Raw genomic sequence first — 18,416 nt, forward strand, 5'->3', positions numbered from 1 at the left:
TGGAAAAAAAAGCCCAGGGATTTTCTTTTTTAACCAAGAAAAATGTGGATTTTTCATTTTAACAGAGGAACATGGATTTTCCACTTTTGCAAAGAGCTCTCTGCAGGCTGGCAGAGTTCCAGCCTGCAAGGGGCTGGGGGAGTAGGAGAAGGGGGTCAGGCAGGGGGCGCCATTCATGTGTGTGTACTCACACATGCACATGGCCACCAGGCAGCCTGGAGAGCAGCACCTACAGGTAAGTCTGGCAGAGGTCAAGGGGGGATTGAGGCCCCATTGGAAGGAGGGAGTTGGGAAGGGCTGGGGCTGCTGTCACTGCCCAGCTTGGGGTAGTGCATGGGGCTTGGGGCCCCAGGCTGGACTGCAAAGCTGTAGGTCCCAGGTGGGGAGCAGGATAGGGCTGTGTGGGCAGCTTGTGCAGGGGGTATGGAGCTGGCTCCCTGCAACTGTATGCACTTGCAGGGCAGCAAGGGGGCACAGGCCCCCCAGATCTATGTGCTGGGCTTGACTGGGGGTGGGTGCGGGCTGCCAGCTGTGAGCTTGTCCCCCCCTGGAGCCTCTGCAGCCCAGTGGGTGAGAACCAGTGCAGCAGGGCAGAGCGAGGTGGGGACAACTGTTGCTACTGAAAGCCTTGCACTACCCTGGTAAGGTGCTCCCTGCCTCCCAGGCAGCAGTGGGGGCAGTGGCACAGAGTTGTACCCCTGGCTGCTGCTGGACGGAGAGGAGGCAGCTTGCCATAGTGCCATGGGGCTCCCAATAGCAATGAGCTTCTTTGTCCAGCCCCGCTCTGCCCTGCCATGCAGGGTCCCACCTGCTGGGCCCTGGAGGCCCTGGGGAGGGGGCAGCAGGGAGGGGAGTCTGAACCTGTAGCGACCAGCCCACATCTGACCCCCCAAGATGGGATCTGCTTCAGCTGTGCCACTTGGGGGGGGGGGGGGGCACAGCTGGGCTCTGTGCTCTGCTGTCCTGCAGCAGCTGCTGCCTCCCACAGGCGGCAGCCAGGATTCAGGTGTTGCTGCCAGGGGGTGGGAGGGGGCTGCGGCTGCAGACCCGGGTCCTTGGCCCCATAGCTCTGGCAGTTGAGGGGCCCCTCTAACAGAGATGCGGGGGACAGAGGCTGTGGGTGGGGAGTGAAGGTGCCAGGATGGGTGGGGGGCTGTGTGTGGGGAGTGAGAGACACGAGCAAGGCTGGAGGGCTCTGGCTTGGGAGTGAGGGACCTGGACCTATGTTTTTGTGAGCAAAGGGGGCAGAGGGAGCTCTGATTTTCCATGATAAAAAAAACCCAGAATCAAATACCAAAGTTTATAGGTACTTAGAATTTATTTTATTATAGTGATTGAGGCACCAGTAGGCTTCCAAATTGCTTTAAAATTGTAAACATATCAATAAAACATGGTGTTCAATTGATATATATTAGTGGCATTTCATTTTAATCTCAGTTTTGGAGTTTTTTAATGGAGAACTTGTAAATTTTTTTTTTAAATCAGAGAACTTGCAATATTTAAACAGAGAAAATCAGGATCCCTGATTATCACCTCGAGATACTTTAAATTAAGTAAGGAAAACATGTTGGAGCTTAACCTGTATAGTGATTGATTTCTTTTATTCTGTTGAGAAAATTATCAGGTAGCCTAGACTGAGATAAAGATGATTGGGTCACTCATTTCATAACAATAATGTGCGTTCGTCACGCTCTAATTTTAACTCGTTTGTGTCAGCATTTATGTTTTGAATTCTTACTTTTTAGGAACTTTTGAAGTCACATAAAGAACAAATGGAAATTATATAGGGCAGCTGTTCCTCTTAAATACCACAGAAGATCCCCATGCTCTAGTGCAGGGCTGTCAAACTGGTTTGGCCTCCTGGATTGCCTCCTTGTGGCCGAGGTCTGGACCTTTCTCTGGCAGTTGGGCAAGCAGTGGTCAAGTGAGTGGCATTAAGGATCCATGGGGTTTAACACTGCCATTTTTTGCCTCCTTCAATGGGGCTTGGTACTAACGGTTTCAGCAGTGGGCCCCGTACCTGCTCACCCCAGCTTCCCTATGATTTACAGCTTAACCAGTCATTTATTGTACAGATATTAGCCTCATGTCCATCCTGTCAGTTTCCATGTACATCTTTCCCTATTGTATGAGTCAAAGTCCTTTCATACAAGGTTGACTCTGAAAGATTCTTAGATATTTATCTAGAGAATACTGAAGTCCTAGGAAAATGTAGGCAATTTTTCAAATACATAGAAATATAAGAATTATCTCAGACCATGGATCAATCCAAACACACATGCTATCTCTTACTCTAACTAGCACTGAAGCTTCAGGAGAAGATGCAGCCAAACTCTCATTAAACATTTCTTGCATAAACTATTGATTTCTTATTTACTCCTGTCCAATAATTAATTGCTATGTGTTCTGATGAGTTAACCAGTTTATTATTCAATTCTTCTAGGTACATATGTCATTTTTGATATTGCTACTTAATGATGTAGTTCTTCTATAAGCAAATATTTGCTTCTTTTAATAGTAAACTAGTTTTCTGGATACTCCATTTGTTGGAGATCCAACAAATCTTTATACTTTCTTTCTGTATATTGTGGCTGTGTTATAATTCACATTTATTTGGAGAAAAAGAAAATGTATTACCTGTAATTCTTCTTTTCTGCTTGTTTTGAGATACTACCCTCACTTGATTTCTTTCCATCAGAATTGTTGGTAATTTTGTTTTGATTAATGGTGTATTAGATCAATTTGAAAAGAACTGAGACTTACCAGATACTGACCACAGGGAATGCCTCAGCAAATGTTGTACAAGGTGTAGAGCTTCTTGTTGGTAGTCATTTCTATTTAGCACTTTGATGTGTGACTATTCCAGTCCTGCATGTCATTACCTGGGTAGCCACAGCTGCCAGCAGAATAAGCTGATACAACGAGGCATTAAAGGATGCACATATTTTGCCAAGTTATAAATTCTTATCATGATCAGAAATACTGCCTGTCTCTTTGCTAGTGACTCATTTGAAAGAAAGTTAGTAAATACATTCTAGATTGCATGCCTAATAAGACCATGAGTTTTGACTAAAAACTAATTTTTGTTTCACTCCAGTAAATCAGGAGGAAACTCATCATCCAGTTTGGGTGATATAGTACCTAGCTCCAGAAAATCAACGCCTCCATCATCTGGTAAGTAGGTCATTAACCTTTAGAATCCTCTGTTTACAAAATGAAAGAATTTTTCCTACTATTTGAGTTGGTCTAATAAAAGATATCAGATTTACCCAAAAACTTTTGTTTACAAACTGGTCCATTTACTCCTTTATGACTTACAGTGTATTGCATTATATGTTTTAAAATGAGATTAATTAATTTTCTCATTTTCATTGTTCATTGGCACAGTATCAGGCAGTTGTGTGACCACATGACATTGGTTTGTCTGTGTGTTGTAGGAATAAGGGAATTAGCATATTTCTATGGGCTAGTTCACACAACAAATGGTCATTACTGAATCTTTTTTAACTATTGCCTTGATTTTACTAGGCTGTCACGTTATTATGGTGAAATTAGGAGAAAAGGACATGAGGATAGGCAGAAAAATAATGAAATTGATTGCTTTTCAATCTTTTGCGGGGGTTTTGTGCAACAAAGTTGTCCTTCATCTGTTGCTGTCTTAACTAAGACAGTCAAAGGTTTTTTTCCTAACCAATTTCTGTTAAATATGGATAATGTTCTAATATAGGAAAATAGGAGATGCTGAGTTGAAATAAAAAGTCCTGTGTGGTTACCTCATTAGCACCAGGAGAAGCATGATTTCATAACCAAGAGCGTAATTTTACACAGCAGATCTGGACTAAATCCTAGCAATCAGTTGCCTTACCTTTTTGTGATAATTCTTTTTCATAAGTGCTGCTTGAATTTAAAGTATTACCAAACAAATTTGAGCTTAATTTAGGTTATGTCCAAGAAATATTAAGCTAGTGCACTTTGAGTTGCACTAGCATACTAACAATAATTACTCAATTAAAGAAAACTAGGACACTTCATCTTTTTTAAAAGTGTTCCAAAAAGATACCCTAGGCATCTGCATGTAACAAAATAATTCTCACTGTCATCTTAATTAGTAAAAACTTTTTCTTGGATTTAAAGATCGATACTCCAATTAAATCAGTGATTCAGCTGCTGTATTACTGTATGTTTCATCTTTTGGCTGAGGGAAAACAGAAGGCTTTAGTCCATGAAGTTAATAAAGATCAATGAAAATGACTACTGCTATTAAAAAACCTTTTTTTTGCAGAGGTGAAAAAGTGTGGTTATCAAAAGCATAGGTAGAGTCTAGGCTAAATTACAGCTCAATCAAATGATCTTAACATTTTTAAATTGTCTGCAGGTATGTCTACATGAAATGAAGCAGTGCCCAAGCTGGCTGTTGACATACTAGTTAATATACTTGCACAAGGCAGCACTGTGCAGGGATATCTAAAACCAGAAGCAGCATAGGTGCTTTAATGTTGTGCTATACCTAGACTAAAGATGAGTAGTCTGGGTGCAGGGTGGCACTCATGCCAATTACATTACTTCCAGTGCTGGAGCTAACGCTAATTTCCACTTAAGTTCCCTGTCTGACTCTGTTTGTTAGTTAAAAAATATATGTATTTCTTCAGTTGCCAATATGCAGCCAGTTTGGTTATTGTGCTGTAGCTCATGAGTAGGTAGGTATTTGGTTGTATTAGGGCTCTGTAGTGTAATGTTTATTGTTGAGGTTTCTGCTTTGCAGTCATAGCATTTTGGTGGTGGACTATAAGATGTGCATGTGTGTATTTTTATGCCAGCTAGACTTCGTCTACGGTGTTATGTAATTCTTCAGATGAAAACTGTCATCCACTGTATACTAAGGAGATTTGTGCAGCAGGTCAGCAAATTGATTTCCATTTATCTGAAATACCTTAAGTAATGCTCACAGAATATTATATAGAATTCAGTGGTATAGTGGCTTTACTTGCATTTCATTTTTTCTTATTTGAAGTTTGGGAGAAATAGTCATGAATAATGTATATTTGCTTGCTGGAAATCTTAAGATTTTATTTTGAGAGGGTTTTTTTTTTCTAAAATATACTGAAGAGAGGAATTGATAATATTGGGCCTCTAACGCATAGTTTTGGTCACACAGCCTATATACTGTCTCAGCTAGGTCTTCTTGGACACCTCAGTTCTGACTTGTAGTACTCCTGCTTTTTAAAGTCTTCTGCCCAGGATAGAGTTAAAATGATGTATGTTAGTTCCCTTTGATGTGGAGAAATGGGAACTAGAAAGAGTTAATCTCACTTTTCAATTTTGAATGTGCATACACTGGGCGCAACTACACAGTGACACTATGTAGCCGTAGCAATATGCTACGGCAATGTAGCGCCTGCGGGGAAAAACCATGACACCACCTCTATGTCACCGTAGTAACACTCTCCCTTGATATAGCACATCACTGTGGTGACATAGTAGCCAAAAATAATTGTGCGCCATCAGCACAGAGCAGTATGGTCTGTTATTGCACCATCATTTTGTAGATGTGCCCACATATACACACACACATATATATATAATTATATGTAAAATTAAACTGACCAACCTAAAGCAGAAGTTAAAAATCAAACAAGCTGAATGAAAACAAAGAAATGAAAAATGATAAAACTGTGTCCCTCTGGAGCTGCCATCCTAATCAATTCATGCAGATCTCATAGGCTATGAAAGAAAACAACTGATACCAGAGAGTGATGACCAGACAATAATAACTGGGTACAGAGAACAGCAAAGAACACTGAAGAAGGTGACATAATATGAAGAAGATCAGAAATGAAAAATGAGAACTAAAAAATGGAGGTGGAAAATAAAACCCCAAAATAATAAATGAAAAACTAACAAGCAGTTTTTTTCTATTTTTTTTTAACAATTAATTAAGAAGATTTTAAAATGTCAAGTCCTGTTTGCAAAAGTTTTCATTTTAAGAAAAAAAAATTAATTTATTGGGGTAGGAAGAAGGTTAGCCTGAAATTTCACACATCTCTGGTAAAGTCTTTGCTTTTTTGAAAATTGGACTTTGACATTGTTCCTAGGCTTGAGACAGCCATTCCATATATATTCACAGCTAGGCATATATGTTACTGTCTGCCTAATAGCTGCTCAATTGCTGCAAGCCCCTTGTTTTATAGAAAAGTTATGTTATTTTTTTGCTAAAATTGTTCTAAAGATTGTGCAAGTGATTTAGTTCAACACACACATTTTATTCTGATTTATTTTAGTGGTGCCTTTAGACTGTATTTTGCAAACATTTTCTGTTTATTCATATGAGGGGGGAAGTTGTGGGTGGGGGTCACTGTGGCAAAAAAGAGTGTTACATGATTTCTGCATGTCTGGCAAAATTATATGAAACATGAGCATTCAGGAATATAATCTTCTAAAAGCCTATCAGGATCCTGGCATGGCATCCGTAAATAATTCAAATGGGAATATGTGTGTTACACTAACAGAAGATCTCTCTTCTCTGGCCCAGGTAACTCTGAAATCAGAAGTGGCACATAGTAATCTAGGCATCTGTTACTAGATAACACTCTTACTCATATTGATGTATTTTCACTTATAAGACAGTTGTATACAGCTTACCAGGGTAAATGTATTATGGTCAATGCTATTGTTTATGGTTATGCCAGGGATGTCCAATGTGTTTGTCCCTGTGGTCTGGATCCAGACGCAAGGGGGGTTTGTGGGCCTAATGACTTGCCTCTGGAGGTGGGGCATTGGCTGGTGGGTACATTTGCTGGAGCCGCTGCATGGGCTCAGCTCCAAAAAGCAGGTGGAAACCAGCCATCGTTCACCCCCACACCTTTTCCCCTCCCACTTATTTTAGTCGCCAGTGGCAGCCAAAACCCCAGAGTTCAGCAGTAGACAAGCGGGTGAGGGGGCAAGCACTGGCCTGCACCCCCTCTGTTCCAGAGCTACAACAATGCAGCAACTCCAGCAGCTGTGCCAGCAAGCCCTGTAGACTGCAATTTAACAACTCCAGGTCACATGAGAACCCCAGGGTGCTAGCTGGACAGTCCTGGTTTAAGCTAAAGACTACATTCCTTACACAAAAAGTGAGTGTAAGCTGTTTGTAGCACTACAAAAAAGGCAAAAGGGCTACAAAATAGTACCTCTTTGAAAGAGGAACTTGGTTTTTTAGCACTCTATAATGCCTATAAAGCAGCATATAGTGCTACAGGGTTCTACAGGAACTCCAGCATCCCACAGTCCTCTTTTCTTTCTCTGTACCCCCTTCAAAGGGGAAGAAAGGCGCTTTGAGAGCCCATCCAGTAATGAGAGACCATGCTAGGACCCTGCTACCACCACCACTTCAAGAGACCTGGCAACAATTCCCACAAAGGGTACTCTGTCACAGGTGCCGCTCTTGGTACTCTATCTGCTGGCTGTGGAGGCTGTGTGACTGCTCAGTGCTACTAAGGCTAGGGACAGAAATTACACATAAACCAACTGAAGTGATCGGAAACCAGTTCAAACTTGTAACACAACAGAAGTTCAGTGCGCATAAACCACTTGCAAAATGGCTGAAACTGGTTTAAGATAAACCCTGATGGATGTGGTATCAGACTTAAATGTATTGAACTTCTGTCCCAGATCCCCTCCAGATTCAAGTTGTCTGCTCCAGCCAAGCAGGGAGGCATGCTCTAGCACCCCTGGCTTCTGGCCTGGGCCGCTGCAAGCATGTAGCCGCATTTCCAGAATCAAAAGTGAACGTCTGTTCACTTGCTTGTTGATTCAATCTATACAGCTTAGACTAACCTGTAAAGACTGAATCACTTCAACTTCAGACTTTTTGATTGTTTGTACTTAGCCTAAGAGACCACTTGTCCTTGACCTCTCCCCGCTACAGGTAACAAGGGGCTGTCTAGCAGCTGTTGCTTTTCAGGGGACAGAGCTGGCTGCCAGTAACCAAGCAGGAATGCTCTGCCTTTTGAGGCAACTTCTGTAGCTCTCCAGCCAGGGGCTGGAATGCCTGTATGCTTCCTTAACGCTATATTTCTCTAGCACACCAAAGTGCTAATGTGTTGCTCAGTATTAAAAATAAATGCCTGTGTGTACCCATAAGGTGTTGGTAGACTGATCCTCTGTGTCCATTTAGCATAATCTTAGGATGGTCACTGAAGACAAATTTAATATAATAGCCATGCTCATAATAGACTACAGTATATAAGAGGGATTTTGCGAAGGTCCTCTGGTTCCTCTCCTTACAATTTACAATTTCTGCTGGAATTGGCAGACATCTGCTATGCTCTACAATGCAAACTTGACTTTTCTTTCTCTTTTTGCATTCTGAAAACCATTTACATCTGATTCTATAACTTTTTATTGTTTACATTATCTCCACTTACTAACTTGCTGTGGGATGCATCAGATATTTCTGTTCAAAGCTGTTTATGATGTACATGATTTTGTTTTGTGGGGAGGGGTGGAGGAGCAATGGTTTATTGTTTCTGATTCCATCTTACCCTCACCAGATCTTTACTAGGTCTTTTAATCAGAATTCCGTATGCTTCTGTGATAACTGAGCTAGCTTTTCTTCCTTCCCCTTGCTATTTGCGTAAGTGTTCATTATCAGTAGTTGTGTTTTTATTATTTCCAGTGATTGTATCTTGTGCCTACTGTACATTTTTAGCTAAATCAAGACTTTGAAAAGTCACTACCAATTATATTCTTCTCTTAGATAATTGTGAATAAGTCTTTAAGTATGTTAGGACGATATTGATTGGTTCATGGAATTTAAAAAATCCAGAAGGGGAAAAAAATCTGTCCTTCATGTCCTAAGTGCCCAATATTAAAATCTTAATGTTAAGCTCAAGATGACACATTTTGATTTAATTCAGTTCTGCAGATGATCCATATATTGTAGGCCAAATTCTGTTATCTTCCATTGGTGTGAATCTGGAGTTACTTTGGAAATATGCTATGAAAAAAAGAGCAGAACTTGGCCTTTTTATCAGTTTGGGAAGAATAGATCTGTTGATGTCTGATTTTTAGTGCTGTAAAAGGAAATTTGAAGAAAATGTTACAGTAGTTGTTACAGATATCATCATGTGTTTTCTAACCCTAATGTACTGTACCTTTAAATTTTTCCCTTTAAGTTTTGTGTTCTGAACTCACGGTTGATTTTTGACTTTGGACAATTTCATGTTCTTTACTTTTATTTCCTTTTTAACCTCTTACTCCTCTCCCTGCCATCTGATAATTTTGAATTGTTTATCTGTATATAGCTATAGACATAGATGCCACTGGCTTAGATGCAGAAGAAAATGATATTCCAGCAAACCATCGCTCCCCCAAACCCAGTGCAAACAGTGTAACATCACCCCACTCCAAAGAGAAAAGAATGCCCTTCTTTAAGAAGGTAACACCAACTTGCAAGCTCCCATCTGTCCACCTGCTCACCTGCACTGCGTCACATTTCTAGTCCTGTTAGCTGTCTGTGTCCTTTGACAAGCCAATAACATGCATGCTTTGTTATTCTTTGTTTCTTTTCCATGCTGCTGTAGCTAAACAGAAGCAGAAATCGGTAAGTTTACGTTGACACAACCTGCGTTTATCCTGCCACTGGCATCATTAGCATTATTACCCACAGTCTAAACAGTACAATCATTTCAGAATTAAGGAAGAAACCTAGCTGATAGGCTGCTGATACTTGATTCCATACATTAAGACTAGCATACTAGGTTCAGTTAGTGACTCAGTGAAATGACTCTTACAGTACTTATCCTTTTTGATGGAATAATACGCCACTGGGAATTTCTTTAAACATTCAAGGAAGTAAAATGCTGACAAATCCATATAATGCACCTCTCTAGTGCATGCTTATTTTATCTGTCTTTGTCTCTTTTTTCAAGTTTTTTAACTTATAATTCAGTCTTTTAAAATCATTATTGGACTCTAATCAGATTGTACTTAAAAACAAGCAAACAAACAAACAAAAAACCTTCAATTTTTAATTTAGTCAGTATTTAAACTTCTAATCCACTAGGTGCAAAATCTGCAGATGAGCAAGACCATGGAAAACTGCAGACTTGTTTTGGCGGTCTACTGTGAGTTTTTCCTATTGTCATATATAAATTTTTCCCAAATGTTCTTGCCTTCTCCTCCATCAGTCAGACTATAGCATCTGAACTATTGGAAATACGATTGGCGGTCCCCTACACAGCCAAGGTTTCTTCATAAATTGGCCAGCAAAGGTGCTACAGAACTATTATAGGCACCCTTTTATTGGGGACTGCAAGACACACATCTTTGATTGGGTATGTTGTTTATCAGGAAAATATCTAGCAACAGCAATATCAAGCCAAATACTTTCTTTTTCTTTTCTCCTTCCTTCCTTCCTTCCTTCCTTCCTTCCTTCCTTCCTTCCTTCCTTCCTTCCTCAAATTCCCTTGGGTTTTCTTCATTTTGTTTTTAACTACATACATACATCCACACTTAACAGACAGTCAGTACTGTATGTAATGCTGATGAAGCAGTGTCAGCAGCTCTGTGGATACATCTAGACACACTAATGCAAAACTTCTCTATCTTACTCATTTATGCTTCCTCAAAGAATATTAGATTCTTCCTGCCTGAAGAAGGTTCCATTGCTTGTTTCAGTGAACTCCTTTCCTAAACAACACACTTATTATTCCCACTTCTTTACAGAACTGAATGGCAGTTTCTTTGTTCTGAACAAATCTTTTAATCAATCATAATTTAGCTATCAAACTTGCATATGATAAGCAAAATTAAGACTGACATCTCTTTTGGATACTATCAAGGCAAGCCTCTAAACTTTATCTCCAAAAGGACAACCATAGAGGCAGGAGTGTAGCTGATTCTATACTTCTGTTCATTTTTTGCTTTCACTGATAATCCCAAAATCATTACAAGCGGTGGTGGTGATTTTTAAAATATGTGGCCTATGGTCCTAGTAACTATATGGACACCTACAATTCACTTCATACAGTGAAGTCACTGAACAGACATCAGATAATAAAACTTCTGCCACTTCTGCTGTGGAGCATGTTCGCAACAGGGATCTGACAAGTGAAAGTTCTGTAGTTGTTACCATGAATATAACATTAAAAATACCAGGAAACAAAAAACACCTTCCCAAAGAAACCCTCTGAGTTGCTGCAGAATAGGTTTAAAAAAATAAAGCACCCATATTCCATCAAATAAGGTAATTTCTGTATCTTCCCTAATTTTCAAGCACATTAACTACTAGCATGAGTGTAGTTTCATTGATAGCCACCTTATACAAAAGATCTTTTGCATCAGAGCATTGACCCCATAAGCACTTATGGCCTGTAATGCACTTTTCTAAGGGGCATGTCTCAAATGCATGCAAGTATCAAATTATCTACATTCCTGGTAACAAAAGTTGACAGGTTATATCTTCATGCTTATACATCATAGTTACAAGCTTATACTTTGAAACATTTTAAGTTAAATCCTGCACCATGAAAAAATAAATTCATTTCATGTGCTTATGATGCCTTGGGCACAGGTATTCATTCTTATTATATTATCAATTATGTGATGAAGCTACAAGTAAAAAAAAAAAGAAAAAACAAAAAAAGAAAATTGGTCACAAGATTTTTTTTTCATGTCTTAGACTGCTTTAGACTGCTGCTTGTATAGCATTTTGTGCTGTCACTGTATTAATGTTTGTCTTTGTTTTTTGTGTTTGGAAATGTTGGAAGAAATTGTTTTACCTTTTGTGATTAATTCTGGGACATGTTGAGTACTGTAATAATGAACATAACAGTATTTTTGGTGTTGACTGATGTATTTGTACTATGTAGGCCTTTGAAAAATATATCTGGCATACCTCCTTTTAAGATTTTTCCAGGTTGGTGGTTTTGAATTTGAAACATTTTTCCCTAAAGAAAAAGCAAAAAGAACTGAAAAAAGATTAATGCTTTTTTTTTTTTTTTATAAGCCAGGTTTGATATAGTCTTGGTAATGTTTTGTGAAAAACAGTTTGATACAAAACTGTTTGATTCTTTTCCTCTACCATATTTGGTTTTAAATTTACAAGATTTTGGCAGTCTTTTGAAAGATGCAATGTTCTCACCCATGTGTTTAAAATACATTACCCAAACATTCATAAATTGTGCATGATACATCAGTGAATTGACCCTTTTGGGTATCAATAAGAATCACTTGTATTAAAAACTCTATTTATACAAACACTCTGTAAATACTAACATCTATCATTGTTTTGATTTCATTTCCTAGCAATGATTACATTTAGTTTAGAATTTATAGGTATGAATATGGTAATGTATATTATAAGCACTTCTATGGGAATTTACAGTGGTGTCACTATGGTTTATTAAGTGAGGCAGAAATACATAAAAGAGAAATTGCTATACTCCTATTTGCTCTCTCCTTCCCTTACTGTCCTTTGTATAATAGCCATTATAGAATATCATAATGCAGTGATAAGATTTTGATAGGAAACTTCTGTGATCAACTCAGATGTCCCAACCCTTCAGTCAGGCAGACCAAGTAAATAGTCAGAAATAGTCCCTTCCATTAACCACACAGAAGTTATGGCAGAGAGAAGTTGCTTTGTGGAAAAACTTTCACAACTACACCGGGAGAACCAGAAGGGAGAGCAATGAAAGCAAAATTTAGGAGGAGTCTTTTGCAAAAAATAAAATGTGCATTCCCCACTCCCCTCTCCTCCTCCTTTTCCATCCTCCCAACCCCAATTAGTAGCACACTCTTCGGGTAATATCTGCCCATTTTTAAGAAGAAGAAAGAAAAAATCTACATCTGCTTATTCCCATGTTAGTGACATCACTGGAAATTCAGAGTTACTCACAATGTAACTGAAGCATTACTGATATTGCAAATGTTGTGCTGAGATTCTGAAAGTCTTTTCTTTTTATGTAGACCGAGCACATCCCTCCTTATGATGTAGTGCCTTCTATGAGACCAGTAGTTTTAGTGGGGCCTTCCTTGAAGGGATATGAGGTAAGTGATTACTACTGATTTTTTTCATTTTGTCCAAGAAATGAACAGTATTTGTTTTAATGGTTTTAAGATGAATAAGAAACAGCATCAATTAATGCCACAAGAAAATCAGGCAAAAATGTAAGGCAATACAGGGCAATTTTTTTAAATGATCTTTTTACTTGTTCTTGGAATTCAAACAGGAGAAGCTAAAGTGTTCAGACTGTATATTTGTGTGTTACATGTTCATACCATGCCATCAGGAAACATGAGTTTGAAATAAACTTTGAACTACTTATTAGCTATATTTTTACAGTGATTTTTTGTAATATTTATTTCACGTGCAGAATTTTAATCCATTGTTTGTTTACTTTCAGGTGACAGATATGATGCAAAAAGCATTATTTGATTTTTTAAAACATAGATTTGAAGGGCGGTAAGTACTTTGTAATCTAGATTACTTGAAGATAGTTCTTATTTTGAATTGTCACATCACCAAAAAATAATGACTTTCACACCAGGATGCTGATGGAAGAGTATTTTGAACTTAAAGTGCAATTCAATGGTAGACAAATTCTTGCAGTCAGTTGGGGTAGGTAGTCAAAGCTTCACTAGCAGAGAAAATAATAAGGATGGGAAGACTCTAAGAAGAAAAGGATGGCTGCTTTCCTAAAGGTGGTAACTGGAATCCCAAGTGGATAGCCCTTGACCCATTGTTTTTGTGTAAGTGTGGCAAAGGCATAAGCTGACAGAAAGGGTTGTTTTGTTAATCTCATATGATTTAAATGCATATTTCATTTGTAATAGTTTCTGTACATGAATAGAGTCTCCACGTTGGCTCAGAGTGGCACTGCATGTTCTCGGTTTCCAAACATGGAGAGCCTCAGGGCACATCCAGGATTGCTCCAGACTACTCATCCCTTCCTCAAGCCATCTCCTCTGCTTAATTTCCAGACTTGGGCACAAACAGAATAGGCATGAATGCATGAAGTTTATTTCTTGGTAGCCATCATAGGCTCACTGTGGAGGCTGTATGGATGCAGCTATGTATGCTCTTCACAATTAAGAATGGATGAGGTGAATGACATCAAAATCTGACATCATTTATAGTTATATTGGGAATAATAAAGGGTAGAAATCATTCTATCTAGCATGTAAGAAAGAAACTGGCAAAAACTTGAAAATGGAAATCTTGTTTTGTAAGGTATAAATCTGTTGGCAGATGGGCATAACAAACCCAGTAGTCCAAATTAGAGTTTGGATTTCCATGATTTTATGGAACAATCTGTTAATGCTATGACAACAGTCACAGTATTTGACTCCATATATAGCTGTAGTCAGACCATGGCTAAATTGTAAAATTATATTGCTAATCTGCACTGTAAAATAATTTTGTTTTCATCTATTAACTACATTGCATACTGAAGGATTTTACACAAAATATATTCACTTACTTTTCTCAATCAGAGTATTGAGACTTGATTGTGTTTTAACTGAATTGCATCCAATGTACTTCTAGAGAGTACAGCTTTTAATTCTTATGACAGCCATTTCCTTCTTTTTACAAGGCAAATAAAATTATACAAGGAGGAAAGGGGAATGGGAAAGCCTGATTTAACTCTTCTGTTTGGAAGAATGTGACCTCTCTTCAGGCCTGAGAGGCCAAAACATTTTGAGAAGGAACTAAGCCAAGGGGTGCAACTTGGCTCTAGATACCAAAACAAGCTGAGCTAACTGTTTTCATAGGGAAAAAACACATATGAAAGATTATGTAGCAAGTCACTGGGAGCAACTGGAAGTAAACATTTGGTTCATCCTCACTTGCAAACACAAAGTTGAGCCTGTGAGGCACTTGGCCCCTGGCCTTCACTGTCTTGTTTGCTCATACTTTTACTTTAATGTTCAGTAGTATGAAACATTTAGTGTATTAATGAATCTTTTTTGGCAGTTAAATATAAACATTGGTCCCTGTTACAACTTCCACTGACAATGTGATGGCTAAATCATAGCCATGTAGCTGTACCGCAGCATACGTCTGGGTACAAAGCATTGTCTTTAGCTTGCTTACTCAGTGCATATCACTGTGAATGCTGTACCCGAGTTCTGATACCCTAATCAAGATTAGGAGAGAGGGGCAAAAGGTTATTTCTTATAGGACAAATTGTACATTTTCCTGGCAGATATATGTAGAAGGCAGCTTGAGGGGCTGTAAAGCACTGCAAAGTTAGCCTTGCCATGTTTCTTTTTAGTCATCCTAGTAGCAGGTATAGAGAAAGCAGGTGGGGTCACCTTCTAAATACATAAGCCCGAGGAGTCCAAAGGGAAGACAAGTTCATATTCCACAGAGCTCTGCATTCCATTCACCTTGACAGTGTGGCTCTTGAAGTCAATAGATAAGTTGTCATAAGATATTGTGCAAAAGGGGAGAGATTTGCACGTATAGAAGCACATATAGGCTAAATTCAGATAGTCAAAAAGCCCAAGGCTGAATTGATTCAGACTTTGCAAGTTTCTCAAAGCTGCATAGATTGAACCGATAAGCAAGTGAACTGACATTCACTTTTCAAACAGGAAAGGTAGCCAGACCCCTGCAGTGGCCCATACCAGTACTTGGGGGGGCACTAGAGCACACCTCCCAGCCTCCTGGCCATGGCAGAGAGCCAGAAGCTGGATGATTCCCCCAATCATGCCCCTTCCTCAGCCTCTAGGTGGTTGAGGAAAGGGTAGCAGGGAACCCACCCCTCGAGTCCGGTACTGGATCCCTCAGCCGGGAGCAGCCCAGCATGGGGGGTTGCGGGGAAGAGCCTCAACCAAGGGCTTTATTCTGCCTGCCTGGAGTTGAGAGAGGGGCTGGAGTCCCTTAGCCACAGCTTCTTCTTGGCCTTCAAGCTGGGTAAGAGGGAGGGGGTAAGAGCCTGACTCCTGGCTCTGGGAATGGAGTCAAGCCTCATTGTGAGCTTCTATCCCGCCCCTGCCCCCCAGCTGGCCTGGAGGGTGGGAAGAAGCGGGTGTAGCTCCCAGCTCTGAGGGCAGAGTCTAGCCCCCCGCTGCTGGCTTCTCCCCCCACAAACATTGCAGGCATGTCTCCCACCTCCTGGCTCGGGGGGGGGGGGGGCAGAGTCAAGCCCCCATTGCAGGCTCTCACCCCAATTCCCTGTGCTGGCAGCACCTGGCTGGGGTCTGGTTCTGCCCCCCACCCCTGGTGGAAGCATCTGGTCTGGGGTCTTGTGCCAGGCTGGAAGGGTGGGTTTTACCAGTGGAGCTGGCTCTGCCTCCCCCCCCCGCCCCCCCCCGCCAACTTCCTCAGCCAGCTAAAGGAGTAATAGTGCTCTGACTGGGGAGCAGAGGGGTGGGGCAGAGCAGAGGGGTGGCTGCAAAGTATCCTGGGATACTGGGGAATTGTGAGTTAATTTGAACTGGGAGGGGATCTGGGAGAAAAGTTCCATAAACCAGGTGACCTAAATCAGTTAAGTCTGGTACTACATCCAACCAGGTTTATCTTAAACCAGTTTCAGCTATTTTGAAAGTGTGTTGAACTTCTGTTACAGGTTTAAATTGGTTTCTGATCACTTAAACTAGTTTATGTGTATATTCTATCCCTAGCTATAGTGCTTATCGTAGCATTGACTAAGATCTAAGTATCTGCTTTAACTTTCTTCCTGCAGAGAGAACAGCATCACCCAGGGCATGTCTATATAGGACCAGGCGATGCCATATCAAGACATGCTGCTTCTCTGCTGAGATACGCTACACCCTGGGTGCATCTACAGGTGTGCTTTAATGCGCACTAGCCTATTTTAATGTGCATTAAAGCAGCAGTAAAAAACATGCTATTTAGTTCATGCGCATTAAGACAGGCTAATGAGTATTTTCTTATCACCTCACAATGGTACTAAACTGAATGCACATTAACTAAAGCACATAAATGCATGTGCAGACACACCCCTTGTGTAGCGTACCTGTGTACTAGCTCCAGAACTGGAAGCAGAGTAGCCGCTTTGGGGAGGTGCTGTGTATGTTTCATTAAGCCGTGTGTGTGCTGTGTCAGGTAAGAGGCAGTTAAGAAGCTTACTGATTCACATGCAGCACCTCAACACCTGGCTATATTGCTTCCAGCTCAGCAGTTGGCATACGCAGAGTAGGTATAGTATGTTTCAGTTTAGTACGGTTTTGTGTCACAAGGAGAATGCACCTCCTTGTGGTCCTTTCAGCCTTTTACTATTAACTGACTGCCTTTTATCTTTGCTTTCCTCCATGATAAATGACATGCCATTTTCTTCAATTATGTTTTACAGTATATCAATCACACGGGTTACAGCAGACATCTCGCTTGCCAAACGCTCAGTATTAAACAATCCTAGTAAGCATGCGATAATAGAACGATCTAACACAAAATCAAGCTTGGGTGAGTATATGCTGTATGATGATAACCAGTAATTGGCACTCAAATACAATCCCCTCAGTTTATATCTAGAACACAGGGTAATCCATTTTCTCTGCTGTGAAAAGAGTAATCATTGCAGCCATGGTATCAACAAATCAGAGATGCTAACAAGAGAAGTATTTCTAAGAGAAAGTAAGTGTAAGTACTGATTTGGGGTTGTCCTGTACCTGTTAAGGTTTAGCATTAGATTTGTTATTTCTAGGTCATAATGTAAATGGGAATATACCTTTGGATAAGTAAAGCTGAAATTTTTAAACAGCTGCTTAGGTGGGTTCCTTAAAGTTGGGGAAAGGGAACCTGACCTTTACTAGAGTACCCATTATATTTACTGGTATTTTTTAAATTTATTTTTCAACATTGGGTGCTCTGAAGAATTTATGAAAGTGTGTGCGTGTGTCTGTGTTTGCATGTAATGTTAATCTTTAAGTAATGTTAAGGGTTATACAAAAACCTAAAAAAGCCTATATTCACATTCTGCCAGGTTCTCAGCATACATATTGGTAGTTGACTATTTTAAATTGAGTCTCCCTAGTTGGAGCTTTGTATAAAGGCGTAAATATTCATTGGGCCAGACAAGGAAACCAATTCAGTACCCTTTGTGTTAAGGACACTCAAATGAGATATAGTACACCCACGGTCAAGTCGCTGCTCCAGATCTTCAAGAGCAAGGACTTGAACCTAGATATATTACATCCAGGTGAGCATCCAAACCACTGCATAGTGGCAGTTCACTTGTTTGCTTCTTTGCCTGTCTCTTGTTCTTTGTGAAAAACTTTAAGAAGTCTCATTTTTGCTCTAATGAAGAATTTAAAAATATTTTGAAATAATAGGATCATAAGATCATAGGTAAGTAGGGATGGAAATTATAATGAGGTAATTTATTCCAGCCTTCTGCTCAAGACCACGATTATCCCTGGTTAAATCATGAAAACTTTTGTGAGATAGTAACGTTGTTTCTCAT

At 39.9% G+C, this 18,416-nt stretch overlaps 1 protein-coding gene across 7 annotated transcripts in view; it reads left to right on the forward strand.

Annotated features, from left to right (window-relative positions):
- The window catches only part of CACNB2 (calcium voltage-gated channel auxiliary subunit beta 2), a 446,893-nt gene that overhangs the window by 389,958 nt on the left and 38,519 nt on the right, over window positions 1-18,416 (forward strand). For 5 of the 7 annotated variants that reach the window (XM_059729059.1, XM_006271433.4, XM_019497534.2 and 2 more), the window contains 5 exons: window positions 3,098-3,174; window positions 9,285-9,418; window positions 12,952-13,032; window positions 13,389-13,447; window positions 17,307-17,416. In XM_059729059.1, the coding sequence (XP_059585042.1) occupies window positions 3,098-3,174; window positions 9,285-9,418; window positions 12,952-13,032; window positions 13,389-13,447; window positions 17,307-17,416 (461 nt within the window). Of the gene's footprint in view, window positions 1-3,097; window positions 3,175-9,284; window positions 9,419-9,563; window positions 9,584-12,951; window positions 13,033-13,388; window positions 13,448-17,306; window positions 17,417-18,416 lie in introns of all 7 variants that reach the window. The other 2 variants (XM_006271434.4, XM_059729060.1) reach the window with 1 other exon arrangement.

Source organism: Alligator mississippiensis, chromosome 5 (assembly GCF_030867095.1).
Source record: "Alligator mississippiensis isolate rAllMis1 chromosome 5, rAllMis1, whole genome shotgun sequence".
NCBI classification, from domain to species: domain Eukaryota; kingdom Metazoa; phylum Chordata; order Crocodylia; family Alligatoridae; genus Alligator; species Alligator mississippiensis.